The 21,288-nt window shown below is 41.1% G+C and overlaps 1 protein-coding gene across 1 annotated transcript; it reads right to left on the bottom strand.

Annotated features, from left to right (window-relative positions):
• Positions 1-457: 457 nt before the first annotated feature.
• Positions 458-15,111, bottom strand: LOC133978760 (neuronal calcium sensor 1). Its single transcript, XM_062417072.1, has 10 exons — positions 14,980-15,111; positions 14,220-14,323; positions 13,052-13,194; positions 9,865-9,889; positions 5,727-5,865; positions 3,564-3,642; positions 2,958-3,046; positions 2,802-2,879; positions 2,095-2,202; positions 458-1,606 (listed from the first exon to the last, which is right to left on the bottom strand). Exons 3-9 carry the CDS (start codon positions 13,113-13,115, stop codon positions 2,104-2,106), a joined length of 573 nt encoding a protein of 190 aa, XP_062273056.1. The 5' UTR covers positions 13,116-13,194; positions 14,220-14,323; positions 14,980-15,111; the 3' UTR covers positions 458-1,606; positions 2,095-2,103.
• Between the last annotated feature and the right edge of the window lie 6,177 nt (positions 15,112-21,288).

Here is a 21,288-nt window from a genome sequence, read left to right as displayed (position 1 = left end):
CACAGATCAAGTTGGCAAGTAAAAGTCTGTTTTAAAGCATAAAAGGCACAAAAGCTCAAATTAGAACGGTTTCTCCACAGTGGAGTATCTCAGTGAAATACTGGATAGATACTGTAGTACATTTGAAATGCAATGCAATAAGATGTCTGCAGTCTTGAATTATTTGCTATAGAACTGATTATCACTGGGGAGGTTTAATATTTTGAGCAACAGTAATTCCACTTATGCATTAAAAAACAGCTCCTTAAAATGATCCAAAAACTAGTAAATAAAAACAAACAAACAAACATACATTTGGTATCCATTTTAAATACTAATATAAAGAATACAAGAAATAGAAAAGTTAGTCACTTAAATGCGTTTTATTCTGTGCTCTTATACTGTTAATCAACAGGTTAATGACATTTATCATTTTGTAAATTATCATTTGCATAAGGCCTAAAATCAGTGAAGCAGATAAAACACCTTAATGCTCCAACTAAAATAATCAAGAATGATTAAAAGGTATAATCACATGCTCTGGCCTCACAAAGGACAAATACAGAGTGGACAATTGCAACCACAGAGCTCGCAAAAGCTTTACAACCAGAATTGATGTCTGTTTGTGCCTCTCAATGACCATGGCTTTGTGTGTGCTGAGGTTGGAGGACGATGCTCTCAAAAGAAATAATGAGCCTCAATTCAGATGTAAGCTGAGAGAATTGGCTGTGTTGCTTGGTCATGTCATTCAGGATGTGGCAGTGCAACACTGCAGACACTAGACGCTTGTGCTAACGAGGAAGTGAAAACACAATAGGATGCACAGACTGCAAACATAGTAAACTAATCCATAGAAAACTCCTCGCTCCTTCAACACTCTTCTTTAAATAAAAACCCTGTTCTCTGAGGAAAGGAAACCTCTGATTGTGAGAAAAAAAGCAATCTCACAATAATAATGAAAAATACAGTGCAATACATTTCAACAACTTTGATAAAAATAAAAATTCATTCCATTTTTATGAGGAAATTCCCATTAAACGCAGCAAAGCAGAAAATAAATTACATTTATATTTACATTATACAATATACACTATACTGCTTTGTAATTTTAAGTTAGTGTTCACGTTATAACACATTTTTCCAGATTCGTCCGGGTTTAGTCACTCCATGTGGTGATGAAACAGCAGCACAGTTCCTCTGAGCAGTTCACGTGCATCCCTTGGTTTACAGTATGTGAACAACACACACACACTTACCACTCTGAGGGGTTTCAGTTCCTCTATCTGTCCATGGGGAAACCACAACACTGCGCTTGCAGAAATGCTACATAGTCCACAAACACTCAAGGGTGTACGCGGTGCCACATAGCTGTAGAAGCACAGATAAATGACTGAGGGTTTAGCCGACATGTTTGAATTCTCCATCACATCAGAGGATATAGATTTGTTCCCGATCCTTAGTGGAAATGTAGACGAACAGCTACTGACACAAATGTCGTGCGACAAAAGTTGACAGTCCACTTCTGGGTGAGCAAGTTAAACGGGAGACCGTGTGGCCTCCTCCCGTTACAGGTGTGATGGTGCTGGATTTGGCATTTACGCGCAGGAAGATGCTTAGTTGGATCCATCTGAGAAGTTTTAAGAATGATCACCATTGAATAGATGACAGTTAGTGGCGTCATGATACCTGGGTGTTTTCAGAGCATGCGAGATAATCGCTAACAGTGCTGCTGCGTGATCAAAATATGTATTCACATGTAGACTTCACAGTTGACAAAACGCTGAGCAGGATGTCAGCAACAATTGGCAGCGGTTGGTGCATTACAGTAGGCACTGAGAGGAGAGGGCTGTCTCACTCTTCACTCAGCACTGCAGGACTATTTGATTGCCAGCAAACAAGTGGGCCATTTGAATAATTCATAAGAACAAACTGAGAGCAGGAAGTGGTTTCTTTACTTTGGTTTCAGGCCAAAGGCTGAAATAAAAGTTTTCTTTCTTTTATTCTTTGCTCAGACGAAATGAGAGTTGTACAATATTATCTTTGAGTTGAACTTAGGATTGAAAATCACGCAAGCGTAGCAATATGCAAGTACATGCTCATTAACACCTCACTCACCTTACATTCCTATACAAGTCCATCATAAAGTGACAATGCTTGAACAATAGAGGGGTCTGCCTTTGAGCCCTCCTGAAACTCCTGCAGAGTCAGCTTCCCATCTGCATTCTGGAAGAAGAATGTGGGACAGAGTGAAGCTGAAGCCCATTAATGCTTTCACACAGAGGCACCAGCAGGGGGCAAAAGAGGCTCTTACAGCAGAATCATTTTACTCCTGTTCAATGCTGTTGGGACTGCTCTTGGTTCAGTGCACTTGGATGGTGGCCACTCTCCACCAATACAAATCACTAAGTGCTGCTGTGCTGCACAGCTAGTTCAGGGGGCTGATCTTGGCAGCACTGGGCAGACAAACACGCCCAAGCAGACTGCATCTCATCTTTCACTAAAGCAGTGTAGATTCCTGAAGCTGAGGGAGTGGGGCATTAGCACCAAGGGCTAGTGGTGGAGGAGACTATATATGATGTTTATAGATTGTGGGCAGTGTTTGTGACGCTGCAGTGGCTACAGCTAACAGCTCTAAACTTAACAGTGTCCATGTCAAAGCCTCAAGGGTGGCAACAAAGACAGATTCAGTTCATTGGTAAACTGCTAATCATTTCAGCTCTTATACCAAAGTCTGAAAAAGTTAATCAAGACAGTGTAAAAAGTAACATCAAATGCTGTATTATAATTGTCGTGATGTATTATTAAGATATAAAAATTCTAACCTTGTCCATCATGGCAAAAATACGGTCCACTCGCTTCTCTGGGGTGTTTTCTTCTTCTGGCAGCTCCACAGTGTTCCCCTAAAATATCAAATCATTACACTTTGTACAATTCAAACAATTCAGCTTCAAGAGTCCGATATTTGGCAAAAAACTTACCACCATCTGATATATGGCATCGACAATGTTCAGCATCTCATCGCGGGTGATGTAGCCATCATTATCAAGGTCGTATAATTTAAAAGCCCCTGCACAGAGAAAGACATTAAAATATATGGGTTTTACTGCAGCTCTTCCTCAGATCACAAAGTTACTGACACCACAGGGTAAAACTAATGATTATATTCAATTCTATATATATATATATATATATATATTCTATATATTTACATGGATTACAAAGCACAGGGTTTTTTCATTTCTTTGGAACTGATGGAAACTGATCAGAGGAAGGCATTGCACTTAATGGTGGCCTCCCAGTTCAAACAGTGAAAATAGTCATTCTAAATTTAAACTTTGTAACTTTATCAAGAGTTTACAGCTATGGATAATGCTACAAGTAAAGGTTTTTCTAGGGTATTCAAAAAAGTTGGCAACACGTTGGGTCACGACCCCCCAGCACGCAGGAGTCTCCTGTATCTTACAAATCTTTTATTTGCTGTTCTCTAGGAGCCAGCCAGTCCTTTCATATGTAACAAGTAGCAGTCAAGCCTAAATCCTGTCCTTTGAATGTCAAAAATAGAGGTGGAGGGTGCTTCTTCTCACATCTCAGCTTCTCATCCAGAGTCCCCCGAGAAGTCACTGACAAGGCCTGGATGAACTCCGAGAACTCGATGCGTCCATCCTGCAGAGCGGCAAAAGGGAGAGGGAGGGAGAGGGAGAACGAGAGAGGGAGAGAGGGAGAGAGAGAGAGAGAGAGAGAGAGAGAGAAAGAGAGAGAAAGAGAGAGAGAGATGAGCATCGTACTTTGCACTTGGTGGAGTGGTACTTTCATGAACTCCTTGCTGTTCTTTCAAGATGTCCTTGCTTCATTCTTCTGAAAAAAGGGGCCAGACGTTTGCTTCGAGTCGGCTGCTATTTTTGCCCTGCACCTGGCTCTCTCCTGAGGCAGAAATATGTCACCTCTGGTCATTAGGAAGATGGATGCTACCGGCTCATAGTTTAGAAGTACACAAACATATGACCACTCTATTTTCTATAAATCATTTTTCCAATGAGTCGCCATCAAGAATGGGCTTGGCAGATAATTCTGTGACAAGGCAGAACATATTTTTTGATTTCATTTATTTCTTCTCAGCTTTGTTAGAATGCAGACTCTCACCACAGCAGCTCAGAAATTCCAATTACCCTCCCAAAGTTGTGGCCTTGAGCGCTGTACTGTGCAGCCACGCATTGTGCAGTGGATTAAAACATCTGCTAACATGGATAATAATCAAATAGAAAGTGAAAGCACAAAGTGGCTCCAATGCTGCTAATTCAGACCAACTCATCAAGTTATGACCTCCAGCCTCGAGCTAACTTCATGAGACTTACTCACATGAAACTGTGGCACTGCATGCAAGACATGACATTCATACAAGTGAAAACAACAGCTTGTGGACAAAAAGCAATGCATATAAATGAGGTTCCTGGTGGTGCAGGGATCAGCCTCTGGTTAGTTCATATCCTCACCAGGTTTTCTGACATTCTGCTTCAACACTTCCCTAAATGTGAGCGCTGCGAGTCCCGTCACAGCTCTTCTATCAGATGAAAAGTCAAGCGCTCCTCTTCACTCTTCATGGCCTAAAGGTTAGCTAACTTTATCTCTAGCAGACATCTGAACAGCCAGACAAAGCTGAAGTCATGCATTGCTGATTACATAAGTCATAAAAACTGTTAAGATCAATGCATTCTCTAACTATGGGGTGCCTAACGCTAATGAAGGCCACAGATAAACATCAGACAGAGGGGTTGTCTGATCTTCCTGACACAAAGCCTCTCAACCAAAGTCAATAAACCCCCAGGGGCTCATAAGCATCCCGGGAGCTGCTCATCTACACTTTGCCTTCCAAAACACAATTTGAATTATCTTGTCCAACAGCGATGAAGTGAATTATTCCTGACATGTCCCACACGTACAGTTTGGCCTTGTTAAAACTCGCTTTATGTTCATATTCTCAAATGTTTAGAGGATGTGCCCACATTGCAGATACCAGAAGGAGCTTCATTCTAAATAAATAAATGTGTAGCTTTTGAAAAAAAAAAAAAAAAAGGGAAAGGAAACCACTCTAAAAGCTGATTTCTGGCATGAAATTGAGAGTTAAAATTAAGGTAGGACTCAATTTTTGTTTTCAAAGTACCAATTTTTGAGGGCAGAATAATCTGTCCTGTGGAAATACTGACTGACAATTTTCAGGCAGAGAATGATTTCAAAGTCCTCCAAAATTTGCAAAATATTAAAGAATTGTGTTTGTACTAATCTTTCTGTGTGTAAAAATAAAAAGCTGACTAATGTAGAGAGATAATTACACACATTACGCATAAAATCATTTGTAGAGGACACAAAGTACACAAATGCATATAATATACCCTTATTACATTTCATATCTTGATTATACAAAACACAGTTTTAAAAAAATAATAAAAAGGGCTCTGGAATAACAGCAACAAAATGAATATGATTTCCATGTTGCCCTTTTATTCTGTGCAAACCACTGGCTGAAAGAAGGAGCTGTTTTTCTCATAGTGGCTTGAACTGAATAAGACTGAAGGTCTTCAGAGGAGGCTCTAGCTTCAAAAGCTTTACGAAAATGATCCTTTTTAATAAAACTTTCCCTTATCTGGCACCAGAAAGCCATCCACTCTCAAACTTTTATTTTTAATTAACAAAGGTAGATTGTTTTTGTGCCTTGGAATAGGACAACAGAGCATATTAATTTAATTACAAACCTTATTTTCATCAAATACATTGAAGACAAAAGAGGCAAACTTCGTGGGATCTCCAAAAGGAAAGAACTGCTTATATATCTTCTGAAAGCCCACAGCATCAAGCTGCCCACTTGGACAATCCTTAATGAAGCCTTTGTACCTGACAAGGGAAAAAAAGCACAGATATGAAGAATAAGTTAACAAATAGACATAATGCAAAGACAAACTGGGGAGCAATGATGATAAGGAGTCCCCTCTTCAACTCTACAGCAGGCATTACTGATTCACTTTGAAACACTGAGCTACATCAAAAAGGTAGAGTGCAAAGCTATTTGTCTCATTCACAGATAAGATGATCAACCTAATCCAATAGCGAGCCCAGAGTGGTTAACTATAATCAAATTACACTGTAGTCCTCTTTTGATAATATGCGTAGCTGATAGATAAGTCTGAGAGTTTCCTCTCGCCCCTGGAAATGGCATATCTGGAGAAGCATTTCATAAGCAATTTCAAGTGCAGTCACTCAAAGGTAGACAGTTTCCTTGTATGTCTCCATAAAGGAACACAGCGGCCTCGGAGTCGAACTAAACTGTAATAGGTCAGAGAGCAAACAAGAGAGTGCTAGCCTTTACAAAAATAAATGTTAGATGAAAAGTGGAAGAAGGAGGAAATAGCAGGGAAATAATAACACTCTAGTTATAAAAAGCATAGCAAAAAGCTTTTGCTCTTGATCAACAGCAAAAATGACGCAAGTTCACACAAGGGAGCACTGCACGTTCGTCTGTGATTCAGTTAAGGCTGTTCAAAATAAGGCTGGGCTGTAATTAAGGCCAGAGAGAGTGCTCTGATGAAGAATGAAGGCCAGGACAGGCACACTCAGGCTCCTAGCTCCTCTTAAAGTCTTTACTTTTAATCTGCCTTTGAGATAATGAAGCCAGCTCCATACAGTCAAAAGAGACAGAGACTGTTTGAGGAGCAGCTGGGAAAAGTTCAGCAAGAAGAGAGGAGCAAGCAGGGAGCAGAAGCATGTAATTCTCACATTTGAATTATCTGGATATGCAGGGGAGTGAAAGCCTAGCTTGCTATAAAGCAGAATTGGTATTCAAAGTGCAGAAAGCACAATGCGCATTATAATCCAAAGCCAACCCATTTCACCTGAAGTCATTTTTAATGTGCAACTATAGAAATAGTATATCCAGCAACCAATGTAAAAAGGTTCAATTGTACTGGAACATACAGTATAGCTTCGAGTTTGTACTGTATATACCCAACAGCATGCAAATTTAAGACTAACGTATAAAATTGCATACATTAAGGTTGTATCTATCTACAGTGTGTTTGCACTAGGATTCCCGATAGAAAGACCTTTCTTTTGGTGCCACAGGTTTCAGCCGAAGCACATGAAAGGTTGCTGTCATCCAATGGGAAAAATCCTGTCACCCACAATAAATACTTTTATCTGCTAAGCGGTGTCCCCTTTGGTCTTATTCAACCATTTCATAGTCAAATAAATTTTAGTTGATCACAGAAATACCAGAATGAAATTTATATTACAATACTCACATACAATATCTACTAAACACATATATATATGGCTATCAGAGTCTATGTTTACAGGGCAGATATTACAATACAATACAGAAATGAACCATTATTAATCAGAAACCATTGTGTCTGACTGAATAAAAGTTTGCAATATAGCTTTTCCCTTGACCTATTTCTCCATTCTTTTACACTTCAAGAGCACATGAGAGTCCTTGGACTTACTGCTTGTGAAACTGATTGAGCCGTTGTTCTCTGCATTCATCTTGACAGGTTATTTCAACCATCAACTAACTGCGTCATGTTCACAATACAGGCTTACACACTGTAAAACACACTGTACTTCACCAAATGTTCATTATAGTTCAGCAGAAATGATCATTGATTTGTGTCATTTGTTGTAATTGTGTTGTTGTTTATAGCTGATGTTTTACAGTTTAACAGTTGCAACCAAAGCAAATTTATGGGAGCTTTGTCAAAACCATTTCTTTCTTTAATTTCAAAAAACAATTATCAGCTGATATATGTTATTGGATTTTTTTAAAACCCTCAAATATGAATAAAGTCTAGATTTAGTTTGGCCTCTAGCCAGTCGATTAGTTTAGTTGCTTTACTAGGCAACAAAGGACGACTACTGCATTTAATATAGTATCAGTGGAGTTACATAAGCAGAACACACATATACAGTACACTGGTACAGTGCAAAGGCAGTGTACCAGTGTCAGCAAATCTTCAGAGCCATAATCAGAATCACCTTCATTAGCCAAGAACAAGTCATGTACAAGAAATCTGACTTGATGACACACACACACACACACACACACACACACACACACACACACACACACACACACACACACACACACACACACACACACACACACACACACACACACACACACACACACACACACACACACACACACAATGCAACCACGCACTGTACTTGCAGGGACAGAGCAGACGTGACATTGTGCATAAGACCACGCTTGGGAACCAGCATGAAGATAAAGTATTTATTGCTGGCACTGGCTCCTTCTTTTTGGCATCTACCATGGTGGCTTGAAAGGATGTTTCCCTTGCTCCTGCCTAGCTGGCAGGAACATCACTGCACTATGGCATTTTGTTATTGATTTCAGGTGAACCTCGAGCATACTAATGATGTTCCCTTAGAGGAGAATTAGAAAAGGGGAACAAATTTAATGCACAACACAGGCATTTATCTAACCCTGCTAATTCTTCTGTGTCTGTGCCTGTGCTCTAATTACACGCCATCTGGCATTTCCCCTGGTAAAATTCCCTCTCATCCCTCACACTCAGCCGTGTTGATTGCCACTGATCTTCAAGTGAGGACTCATGCAAACTTTCCTGTGAAAGACAGTGAGAGTGATGGTGAGCTAGCTGGCTGCACAGCCGGGGCGATGGAGGGGAGGGGAGGGTGGTAGGGTAGGGTGGGGATTACGCCCCAATGCACTCAGGCCAGCTCGGAGGCTTTGGACCTGCCAATGCCCAATGATATCCGCTGCTGTTACTGCATGGCTGTGAATGTGCCCTGGCTCCTACACACCCCCGCCTCCCACCGACCCCCAACTGTAAACCCCCTAACTGGAGACGCAAGCAGCGACTAGCTCCCGAGGCAGAGCTCTTTTCATGCATGCAGAATTACGGTTGTGAAATGCAAAACCGAAGCAGGAGAACTGAAGTGCACATGAACATGGAAGAGTGATCACTTTATTACAGTGGTCTCCTTTTCCGATGTATACTTTTCTTTGTTTTTCATTTCCAAAAGAAACAATAGGCTGGCAGCACCATGCAGCGAACAATAGCAATGACTACGCTCATGCTTGAGTCATCTCTGTAATGAAGATGCATTCTTTCTTATCCATGTGCTCGTGGCTGTCAAACGGTCCCTTCAGAAAGAAATATTCAAAATTCACACCTTAACAATAATGATCACTCTCACCACGTTATGTGACTTATCCTGGCCCGAGGTATCCCTGCATCATGAATATGTTTCATTTTGATATGTGTAAGTACATGTTACAGCTCTCTAAGTACAGGCTGGGATGAGACAAAATATAGACCTCAGCAAGACGATGGGTCACGCTGACTAATAGGTGCGGAATACGACAGGAAGGATTACTAATCGGCAACCTTGCGGAGGCTCTGTGGCTGTGTAGTCATTAAGTGTCTGGACTTGAAACAACCTTCTCCCCCCTGCCAGTCTTCTGTTATCTGACATCCCTTTTGCAAACAGAGCAAAAAGGTTTCAGAGGAATGCATCATGGAAATGTTTGTATCAGTGTTATCAGGTTTGAAAGTCATTCAGTCTCAGCAAGGCTTCAAAGTCATTCTATTTTCAGAGCTGGTCTGTCTTCAGGGTAGTGTAAGGAAGATCGCTTCAAATTAACTATCAAACCAACGGTGAATACACCATCCACGGATTTCTGAAACCAAATTCTGGGCAAAACACATCAAAGTGGGTTTTGCAAGTGGGTCAAGATTAGGGCCCAGTGATTCTTTCGAGCTTTGCCAGTAAAGACAAAACTGCTTGTCTTTGACTAGCCTCACATCAAGAATGGAAAAATTCTCATTAAAAATGAATGCACACACTTACCACTGCTGCACCTCTTTCTCTGTAACTGCAAGAGAAATACAAAAAAAAGTGAAATTAGCTTAGAGGAAAAAGTTTTGTTTGCCCTAGAAAAAAAAAGTAGCTTGCTGTTGGACACACACATACACACACAGAGGAGCCAAAAGGTAGCATCATTAATCATCATGGCCCAATCCTTTCTAACATGGATCTTCTCACTTGACCAAAAATGTTCAACAGTGTAAATGTGCAATTAAGAGAAAATCGCTGTGTTTAGTTGAGTGCAGAATTCATCGATTCTAGTATATTATCAAACGGGGTGATGAATAATCATCTATCCAGGCCAGTGGATAGAGGACAAGTGGGAGTAAACCTGAGGGAACCGCAAGAGGACGAGCGAGGCTGAGGAAATGAAAGTCAGCCACTGATTTAAGAAAGAGTTTAGAAAAGAGGATGTGTTATCATGCCACACAAGCACCATTATCTGCCAGTATCTAATCAACCAATCCCTCATGGCTCTGCCTTGTCTCTTTACTTTCTCTCGAGTATCCAAAAGTAATTTTCGGCCTCTTGGCCACTGGGATTACTAATGAAAACAAGGGCTGGAAATCAATAGCATTGGTTTAACCAGGTGAGTCTTTTGAGAGAATTCCTTCCTGGTGCTGAGGAGAGATGCCGTCTACTACCACCTCTGTCGGAGCTGGAGCAAACAGCACAAACAGCTAGTTAGTTAATTGATAATTTCTTCTACTGTAATGTTTAACTGTTGAGCAGCTCATAGTCATACTGCAAAAAACTACATAGAAACTCAAAGAAGTACGAGCTAAACATTCACTTTACTATTATCCAACTCCCCCTCATTGCAGGAGAGAATCATACAGAGAGTATCAACAAGGAGGCCAGGTCCGGTAGCCTTTGTACTGCTCAGCATTTCACCGGGAAACGCATCATGTGACCCATTGGCTAGCACTAAATGTCAGAGTCAATCGTACGACTGCCGGCCAAGCCAAGCTACCATTAAATTGGCCTCAAAAGTCAATGGAAGTCAAAAATTGAGGCAATTTACCATGGCTACGATTTAATAAAAAGAATTATGACATAACTCAGTCAAGCGGCAATGGGCAATAATGCAATCAGCCCATGCAGGAGAGTGCGGGGCCCATTCACCCGGTGGGCCCTTCAGGAGTTTGCTAGAATACATCATCCAGCTTGAACTACATTACTGCGAGCCTCCTCATGGCTTTGACAACTTATAAAATCATCAGGCTGCTACGCAGGCCTGGCCTACACCTGCAGACAAATTTGGAAAACCCTATCTGGGTTGACTTGGAGATCTTTTTAAATGTAAGTGAGGGGAGCCTTTTCCACTGTTTTCACTTCAAGAAAGAAAAACACTGAGTAGCTTTGCACAGATTGATGCTGTCTTTGGCCAGGAAAGTGTTTTACTGGGTGTAGAAGGTCACATAATGATTTGCTTATAAAGATGTCTCTGCCTTGTCAAACCTGCTAGAAAAGCAGAGTAGAGACATCTAAAGATATTCTGTTAAACTAAAGCCTTATTTCTGGCTGGACCTTGTTAGTTGTCAACACAGAGGGCTTTATCTGCAAGGAAAAAAAACACTACTTCTTTTACCACTGAAACAAAAGACACATAGGCAGAGAAATTTACTAAGTCCCCAATCTGTCAAAAACTAAAAGAAAGCATTGACTAAAATGGCAGGCAAAGCTCCTCATGGGAGGGCACCAGAGAGAGAGAGAGGCAACAAGATGAAGGAGAGCAGAAATGATAGTGTCTCAGTCAAAAAAAATAACAGAACGAGGGGGAATGATCACACTGAGAGAGAAAGCTTGGTGCCCCTCTCAGTGATGCTAACCAGATAAGATCCTAACTGAAACAAAAGACACATAGGCAGAGAAATTTAGAGAGAGAGAGAGAGAGAGAGATAGAGAGAGAGAGAGAGAGAGAGAGAGAGAGAGAGAGAGAGAGAGAGAGAGAGAGAGAGAGAGAGAGAGAGAGAGAGAGAGAAAGAGCGAGCGAGAAAAACAGAGAGAGAGAGAGAGAGAGAGAGAATGAGTAGGACAGCAGCGAGCAGCCCAGCCCAGCACGGAGCCCAATCTTCCTCCACAGCAATTTCCTGCCACAACAGCCTTCCTTGGTTCTGCTATGGAGAGACCCACCACACAAATAACACTGTCATTAAGCAGCCAATGGATGTCAACTCCCACCCACACCTGCACACTGTACTGCTCAAATAATAATAATAATGCTGTGCTCCAGAAATAGCACTCAAATGATGAATATAGTGTCTTTCAAGCACACGTCGCTCTGGTTAATCATCCATGTGCTCAAATTTGATTGAAAACTGTGGGGGGACACACAATTATGTTTTTTGTTCAGCAGGAGATCATTAATTGATAAGTTGGCACCGGCAAGGTAAGAAGACTGAATGCTGTCAATCTGTGATGTCCTGATAAGCCAACAGGAACAACATGAATGCGTGCACCTGCAATGCTGTCAACAGACTTTATAGCTTTTGACTTTGGGTCATTTCCTCCCATAATTCCATTATTTCTGTCAGTCTCTAAGCAAGAGTGCCACTTATAATAGTGGCATTTAAAGACTAATTTGTATTTTATTTGATATCTTTCTTTGTATACATATAAACACATTTACATACACAGAGGGTCCATGAATTGCATATCTGTCTATAAAACCTGAAGCTTGATAGCTGATAAAAGCTCAGCATCTCCATATTTATAAACCCCTTCAGCATGATTTAAAGATGCTGATTGCAACTTTTGCCAGACCTTAACCAATCACAATTTGCTATACAACAAAACAAAAATCAAAACAGGGATCTCAATCCCAGCTGACATTTTGTCGTAGCTCTCTTTTGTCAATAATGAGAAACTGGTGTGGAATACAAGTATATATATAGATATAAAGATATAAATATATAGTACCAGCAGACAGACTGTTGTACAGCCTGTATGGAACACAGTGAGAGGAAAACATGATTTGTAATTAACTGAGTGGAAAATATGATTTGTAATTAATGTGACATATTCTTGTCACATACTGTATACTGCACATAATGATTACTTTTACCTTCAACCAGGTTTTTCCTGAATTTGCATACAGGCTGTCTGACAAAAGTTTCTGCAAGATTTCTACAGACGAACAAAAAGAAAAAGACCTAAAGGCACTCACAGTAGGTTTTCCTTGTCAATTCCTCCACCACCTCTGGCTTGAGCTTGCTGTTTGATTTACCCATGATCTTCAGCTCTCCTCCACACCCTCAAATCCACCTTGATAGGCTGCACCTGTTACTACCTCCTCTCCCGTCTGCTTCTCTGCCAAAAACATACAAAAAACGTAGGCCAGTTTAGTTGCAGTGACAACGGTGAAATCTGTAGAAACACTCTTTTGTTTTGCTTTGGTTTGGAGAAAGAAAAAAAAACAAAAAGCAGCTCCCATTCAAGCTAAAAGAGTCGTTTTGTGTCGTTCGCTCTGGCTGTGCACATGATCTGCTCAGTCATCAGCCCTGACACTCCAGACAGGCAAGTCAAACTCCAGGGGCCATGCTATGAAGGGCCGGCAGGTTGTTGAGTCTATAAGAACACTGAGTGCCTATGTGTCCGCCTCATTTCTTCACAGCAGTCCGTGGGCGAAGAGTGGCGTTTGGATGCGTTGCTACCTTCGTCCTTGGATACAAGAGTCACTCAGTGGCTGGGTTAAGCACGCTCACTCCCTCACAGTCATTCTCTGTTCTCCTCACTCCTCCCACCCCTCCTTTCCCACCACTATCTCTATTGCTCTGGGTAAGTTACTGTAGAAAAGAATCCTCCCTCTTGACAGCTGAGATAAGAAGGTGTGTAAACTAAAATACAATGAAGAGAGCTTGCCTTGGATGCGCCCGCATGCACTCTGCTCTCACTCAAAGCGTTAACTCTAATCCCTGGAATTTAGATAGACATAACAGTTCAAGAAAAAGTAAAAAGTTACCAGTAATAATTTATGGAAAGCAAAAGGAAGCCAGGTTTCTACATAGTTGTACAATTATAGATGCCAACTGAACAGCGGAAAGGAGATCTGGTCTTGCTCTTAAAATAAGCATGTGAGTTGTCTACCAAGCTTTATAGGCGGATTTGAAGAGTGACAGTTTTCTTTTCTCTTCCATTCTGACTCATAATTCTCCCTCCTTCCTGGACTCACGGCAGCATGCTATGGTGATTTCCTCCTCCCTGTCACAGCAGACAGGAGATGAGGGATAATGGAATTTCTTCGTATCATGGGCCTGGTGCCGGCATGCACTGATGCCTAACCACAGCATCTGTCTGAGCCACAAAACAGAGAAAATACAGTATGCAATAGGCACCTTCACTGCAAACATCTGGTCTCTGTGTCCACGGCCAATGATGTCCTTCTGAGGGACATCATCATCTTGAACAGAACTCAAGCCTTGTGGTCCTGGGTATGAAACTATGAAAATAAACAGACAGAGAGCATTACAAGAGAAATTACAAGTATGTTTTGTGTTTTAGTGCAAATGGATAGTGCTGTCACCTAGAGCCACAGACTCCTGACTGGAAAAATGCTATAATTTTTTTTTTTTTAAATCATACAACGACCTTTACAGTGTGTGCCAAAGCTGCTGAGAGTAGCCAAAAGGCACAGCAGAGTGGAGCAAAAGGAATGCTACAAAGTGCAGAGGCTAATATTACCTTGAATTAAATGTAGCTAAATCTAACTCACTATTCGCCACATTCAAGTCAAGAAAAGAAACATGCCCAGGAAAAGAAAAACAGCACAACTTAGCGCTAAATTAATACCAAATGAATGAGTGAATTAACACGTGAAAAAGGCGCTTTGTTTCATGTAGTCATAGCTGTTTTGAGAGAAACGCATGCAGTCGCGGCGGCAGCAGGTGGGATGTTGCCTGGCAATGCCATAGCAACACACAGTTTATGGCTACAGTACAACAGCTACAGTGCGGGGAGCTTGCTAGTCATTGTACCAGCAACCTTTGGCACCCGTGCTGTTGCTTCTAGCTAGTTGACTTAAAAACTAAACCGAAAACACACATGAGAATGAATAAAAGCACTTCCTTGTAAAGTATGAAACACTGAAAGGTTTACCTGAGTAGGAGAAGTAGGAAGTCAAGCCCCAAACAAAGCACAGCACGGGAGCCGCTATCCAAAAGCTGTTTTACTCCTCCTCCGCCGAGTTCCGGAGCGACTCACTGCTGCTCGTATGACCGTCCGTGCTGCTCTGATGCCGCCGTCAGGGAGTGACGTTGCTGCTGGCTCCGACCAGCTCCGCTATGCTCAGTCAGTGCTGGAGAGACACTGACGTAGAGGCAGCGTTGGTCATAGGCTAACTCTTTGTATGCTTGAATGGCTTTTACACGTGTCATCTTGGGCACCATTGTGTGGGGTTAATGCGCATAAACTCACCTTTTCACCCACGTTGCATTTTCGGGAGAAAGTTTAGAGGAAGATGTATGACCAATGTTAGTCTATCCTAAAAGGAAAATGGGGCGTAGATTTTGGTATGGCTGGTAGGAACATGTCTACCAATATCAGGGTTTTACTGGATTGTCCCACCCAACATTTTTACCGGTTTCAAACAATCTAGCCGCTTTAACTCCACCTAATGTTGACAGCAAGCTGGCCGCAGTGTTGGCAGTTTTCTGAAAAAAATGTATAATTGAGTGAAAGAGCAGCATATGGTCCACCTGATGATCTGGCAACCTTAAACTTCACGCTGTATGCATTGTTGACAGCAGCAGCAGTAGTGATGAGTACAGTCGGCGAGGAGGAGAATGTGATGCTGTTTCTATTTAATGTTCCTTCACATAATTTAAACAACTTAACTGGACAAAACTAAGATGATTTGATATTATTTTTTTAATTTCAGGCGTTGGGTGTTTTTTTATGATGCTCAGACATGCTTTGCCATGCTCTTTAAAATGAGTGGGATTTACTATTTAATGCAATATCTCCCTTTTTCCATGAGTAGATCAAGGACCTGGAACATTATTTATAAGATAAAACCTCCACAGCTTGTCCAATTGAACTGCATCATTTTAGTACTGTAAGATGAAATTTATTTTTCATAACTTTTGAAATGAGGACATTTCATTTGAAGATGAGATTTATTTGTTTGAAGAATATTATTTTGGTATTGGTTGTACATGATTTGAATAATAGTTAATGATGTGATACATATATTCTTTATACTGTTAGGTACTATGTAGTTTGTCTGTAGTGTACTTTAGATTGGGCAGAGTGATACAGAGCACAGTGAAGTCACATCAAGTTTGTTGTTGGTGTTATGGCGGTGACACTTGTCTTTTTCTCGGGCAGATATTGAAAGTACAGGAGTTGCTCTCGGAAGAAGCTGTTCCCCAATGCTGTTTTCCTACCCACGATCCAAAGTTATCCGACATTATTAAGTCGCAAATCTGTTTTTCGATCCACCTCGGGAATCGATGAATTCGATAATTTGGCCTATGGTGTCTTGCTGGACCACAAAACCCATTTGAACTGCCCGTGCAGCAATATCCTTGCATCTGCCCGGTCTGTTGCAGCTCTTGGTGACCAAAAGCTATCACCTCATCCAAATAGTCCCAGGTTATTGCAATGTCTTTTCAAAGTCTGGATGCTTAGGATGATATGGTGATTCTGGGCTAAGATAAGTATCTCCTTATTGCAGCTAAATCCAACTGAAAGTACAATTTGATCAGTTCTTCCACGGCAGGCATAATGCACGACAAGCTATGTCTCCCCAGTGTTGCAAAATGAGGCTATGTGATTTCTTTTTTTCCTGTGTCTGCCAGACAAACGAACTAAGTCAAACAATAACTTTTAGAACAAACAACCTGTTCGTTATACTTCAACTCATGCTAATACGTGGCAATACTCCAAAGGAGTTTTTCCTCATGTCTTCATGGGAGATGGAAAAGAGGACTTACTAAATGGTGCAGACATTTTGTATTGGCTGTTGAGGCCCCTCAAAATTACGATGAGTTACTGGCTAAGCTGCTGCCCATATGCCTGGGTGGCGCTGCTTTTGCTTACTGGGATAGCCTACCTGGCATAACAAAATCTGACTACACTGCCGTAAAAGACAATCTTGAAGCTGTTTTTGGACAAATTGCTTATTTGTCCACATTGCAAAGAAAGTTATGTTAATGCCAGACTCGCCTGCTTGATGCATTTACCACAGGTGATGGTCTCCAATTCAAGGTGATGCCCATGGGTCTGAAGAACTCACCACCAACTTTTCAGAGACTGATGGAGCTAGTTCTGGGAGGTCTCCACTGGACAATATTTGTCATTTATCTCAATGACATAATTTGTATGGGACTGAACTTTGATGATCACCTTCAAAACCTGACAGACATTCTTACACAATTCAGACAAGCTGGGTTGAAGCTGAACCCAAAGAAATGTGAGTTTTGCAAATATGCAATCAACTATATGGGACACATTGTTTCACGTGATGGACTGGCACTGGACCCAGTAAACAGCCAGTGGATATGTGAAGGCCCATTCTGTCAGAAGTGTAGAGCTGGGTGCAACAAAACAAACGGCCTTACCTCAGACATGTTAAATGGAAACTGCAAAGAAAATTGTGGTGGCAGTTCTCAAAACTTGTACCGTGTTATGGCTTGCTCTGTCAAAAAGCCCACACAGCAGCAGCACCAGCCAGTTGTGTTTCAAGTACTAATTCCCAAAACACCCATCACAGAGACTATGAACATTTTACATGGTAACCCCTGATCAGGTCATTATAGCAATCAGCACATTCAAGAAGGCTCTAACTGTGTGCTCTTGGCCTAGCATGTGGTCTGAAATTGACCATTTTTTTGATGTGTGTCATACATGTGAAGCTTATAAACCTGTACAACAACACAGAGCTCCCTTACATTCCATACAGGCAGAAATTCCATTCCAATTTGTGGATAATGATACCACTGAGCTGCCCCTCACTTCACAAGGACATAGGCATATGCTTGTAGTCCAAAACCACTTAACAAAGTACGTCAGTGCATTCCCTATGTCAGATCAGAAAGCCCTAACCCTAACCCTAACCCTAACCCTAACTGTAGCACAACTACTTAAACTACTACTGTAAATGATACATACTTGAACATAGCATTTCAGAGGAACTGTTTTCAGACTTTATGAATCAGAGATCATCCAGACAATATGTCAGTGGCTGAACATCAAAAAGAAAAGGACCTCACCATTAAAGAAAATTGACAGGACTCTAAAAGAACAGTTGGCTGAACTCATTCATCAGAATGGTGGTGAATGGGATCACTATCTGCCAGCAGATAGCCAAGCACGAGTATTACTTCAACAAGCATGTAAGGCTCAAACCTTATAAATCTAGATCTCTTGTGTGGATGGACGATCCAAATACACAGACAGAAACTTGACTGTAACTGGACTGCACCTTACAAAGTTGTCTCCTCAGATAACCAGAGATTCCTATACAAGCTGTTGGATTTGAGACATCCTCAAGCGGGATCAAAAGTTGTTTACTATGATCGCTTAATACCATATTGATCCACCTGGGATACATCCTCAGCACAAGTGATCCAACCTGTGGTTTCACAGCATATGGACACTCCCCCCAGGTATAAAGCACTATCTGGTCCACCCCCCTTGTATCCAAGACAACCTGAAATTGGACAGGTTTCTGCCCTTGCCTGCCCCTCAGTTCCCCTGTTAAAGAGACCGTCAGGGTGGGTCTCTCAAGTCCTGCCACAACAAAATCAAAGGCTGGATGTTGCTCATGCAGTGCCTGCTAAGACATGTAACTCATCAGTTCAGGACTGGTTGTTTACAGACCTCAACAACTGTTGCTGTGAAATACCCCCTCCCACTCAAATGACCAATATGGCCTGTCATTTATTGGGACACTGTTTAGGCTTTTTCAAAATGAAAATTAAATAAAACATTATTTGATTAATGTTGTCAACTTTCATGGGTTTACAGTACTAATTATAAAGGCTGCTGTGTTTATGTAGTTTAATGGAACAACATTTTCAGTCATTTTATGCCATATAAGCTTATTTGTGTTTTCCCCTGCTCATGTGCCTAGTATACTGTGTTTTACTTAGCAGTTATGGTGTACTTTCTCTTTTACTTTGGAGAGGACTTTGAAATGAGGACATTTCATTTGAAGAGAAGGAAGTTTTTTTTTAGAAGAATTTGTTTGAAGAATATATTTATTTTAGTATTGAATGTTGTATATGATTTGAATAATAGTTTATGATTTGATAAATGTATTCTTTATATTGTTAGGTACACTGGGAACATCTTCCTACTATGTAGTTGGTCTGTAGTGTTTACTTTAGTGGGAGTTGAAGATCTCGTGGACAGGGGCCTCCACCAGATGTTCACCCTCACTCCTCATTTAAGTTTCTCAGGTATCACCTGATTCAACCATACAGCCGCAGGTCTGATGACACGACTACAAAGTTGATCATCGACCTTTGGCCTAAGGTGTTCTGGTGCCAAGTATACTTATGGACATCCTTATGCTCAAACATGGTATTTGTTATGGACAATTCATGGCTACAGAAGTCCAATAACAATACACCACTTGGGTTCAGATCTTGCAGGTCATTCCTCCCAGTCACCCCCTCCAGGTCTCCCCATCATTGCTCAAGTGGGCATTGAAGTCCCCCAGCAGAAGTATGGACTCATCGGGCCTTGCCCCCTCCATGGCCCCACCCAGAGAGTCCAAGAAGGCCAGGTACTCTCAACTGTCAGAGTCCTCCTCCCAGCGACACAAAGTCGCAAGGAGTCGACCCTCTCATTCCGTGGGGAGAACTCCAATACTGCTGTGCGCAGCCGGGGACTTGTGAGTAACATTTTTGGTCTCAGATTTGTAGTTAAGTAGTCTATCAGTAAAATGAAATGTAAAAATCAGAGAAAAAACATTATACAAGTCTGGTTTCAGGCAAGTCAGCAAATGCTTATTCAGTAAAATAAACATTTTGCAGAGTCAGGCTCTTGTGTGTGTGTGTGTGTGTGTGTGTGTGTGTGTGTGTGTGTGTGTGTGTGTGTGTGTGTGTGTGAGTGCCTGTGAAAGAAAAAACTATGATAAAGTGCACAGACACAATTATTTTGGCTGACAAAAAATGTCCCTACCAAAATTAAAACCAAACCTACGCTCTTGAGGGGCTCATAAACAGCTTCTCTTTGTTTGTTGTTTTATGAGTGGGCATACTTCAATTTTTTTGCAATAAGGCAATTACTGCACCACTGTGTATAATTAATTGGATGGTGCATTTGAAGTGTTGTTTTACAAACATCCCCATTATATGGCAATATTTTTATGGATTTTTAATGGCCTCATATCGAAACTACAGTAATTAATTGTTTTACTGTTGTAGGGCATTGGGTATGTCCATTTAATATGTTTTATCATCAATGATTGGGGTTGTTCACAGCTATTTTTATGGCAAAGCAATTTAGCAAAGCACTTTCCATAAGTGAGACCAATTAAGAAAAAAAGGTCAAAACTGATGCAGCAGCGGCTGATATAGTGTATCCCGACTTTTAGCCATTGGTTAGGGTCAAGCTCCAAAAACCGTACAGTACCCTTGATGCAACAGTAGCATGTTCTGTTACATCCTGTCTTTCAAACACATTTAGCACACATAATTTAAAAAAGCTCCCAAAAGAGCCACAGAAGGGTCATGTTACCACAGGGTGAGTCTTCAAGTAGCCTGATATTCTGAGGAAAATTGAGGAGTGCCACTCTGTTATTACAAAGTTTTGATTTGAATTATGCTATAATAGTTATATATGTATATGCTATATCCATTTACAATGTGTTTGGAACAATACAGAATTTCTTGAATCTCTTGTAAGTCGTAGAAAATAAGTCTAAAAGCTTCAGAGTAGGATGGAGAGAGCGTACCAGCAAAATTCAGGTTCAGTCCATCCAAACATAGCCCACTATAATTACTGATTTGGAGAGCACAGGGTCAATTGAGAAACAGTGCAATGTGGGAATGTGGTAAAGTGATTTCAGATATACAACTTGCTTGAGCAGAAGGGAGGTAAGGAGTTGAATGGTTTGAAGCAAATGATTAATGTTCTTCAATCTTCACATGTATTGATTGCTTATTAGGCTACACGAAGGAGGCGAGGACGAGTCATTTTCCCACGACTCTCAATTTATCAAATTTGTTACTCGTGCTTGTTACTCATGTTTCTCGTGGTCGTGTCCAGACTTTGCAATAAGACCTCTTCATGCACATCTTATTAAAATACTGGTCCCTTCAGCAGCATGCCAACAGATGTTCAGTTGTAGGATTTGCCCATTAACAACTGCCACATCATCAATCTATAGCCCAACAGGAGATTTCTGCCCAGTCATGAGAGGGTTGGATATAAATGTAGGCTGTGAGTTGGCCA

Source organism: Scomber scombrus, chromosome 4 (genome assembly GCF_963691925.1).
Source record: "Scomber scombrus chromosome 4, fScoSco1.1, whole genome shotgun sequence".
Classification (NCBI taxonomy): domain Eukaryota; kingdom Metazoa; phylum Chordata; class Actinopteri; order Scombriformes; family Scombridae; genus Scomber; species Scomber scombrus.
Note: the sequence above shows the minus strand (reverse complement) of the source record. Positions and strands in the feature narration are given on the sequence as shown.

Excerpts from the sequence above, each read along its gene's own strand:
- LOC133978760 (XM_062417072.1), bottom strand. The coding sequence starts at position 13,115 with ATGGGTAAATCAAACAGCAAGCTCAAGCCAGAGGTGGTGGAGGAATTG. Across the intron at positions 3,047-3,563 it reads TCTGGATGAGAAGCTGAGAT|GGGCTTTTAAATTATACGAC; the intron begins GTGAGAAGAAGC and ends TTCTCTGTGCAG. Across the intron at positions 2,880-2,957 it reads ATGCCATATATCAGATGGTG|GGGAACACTGTGGAGCTGCC; the intron begins GTAAGTTTTTTG and ends TTGATATTTTAG.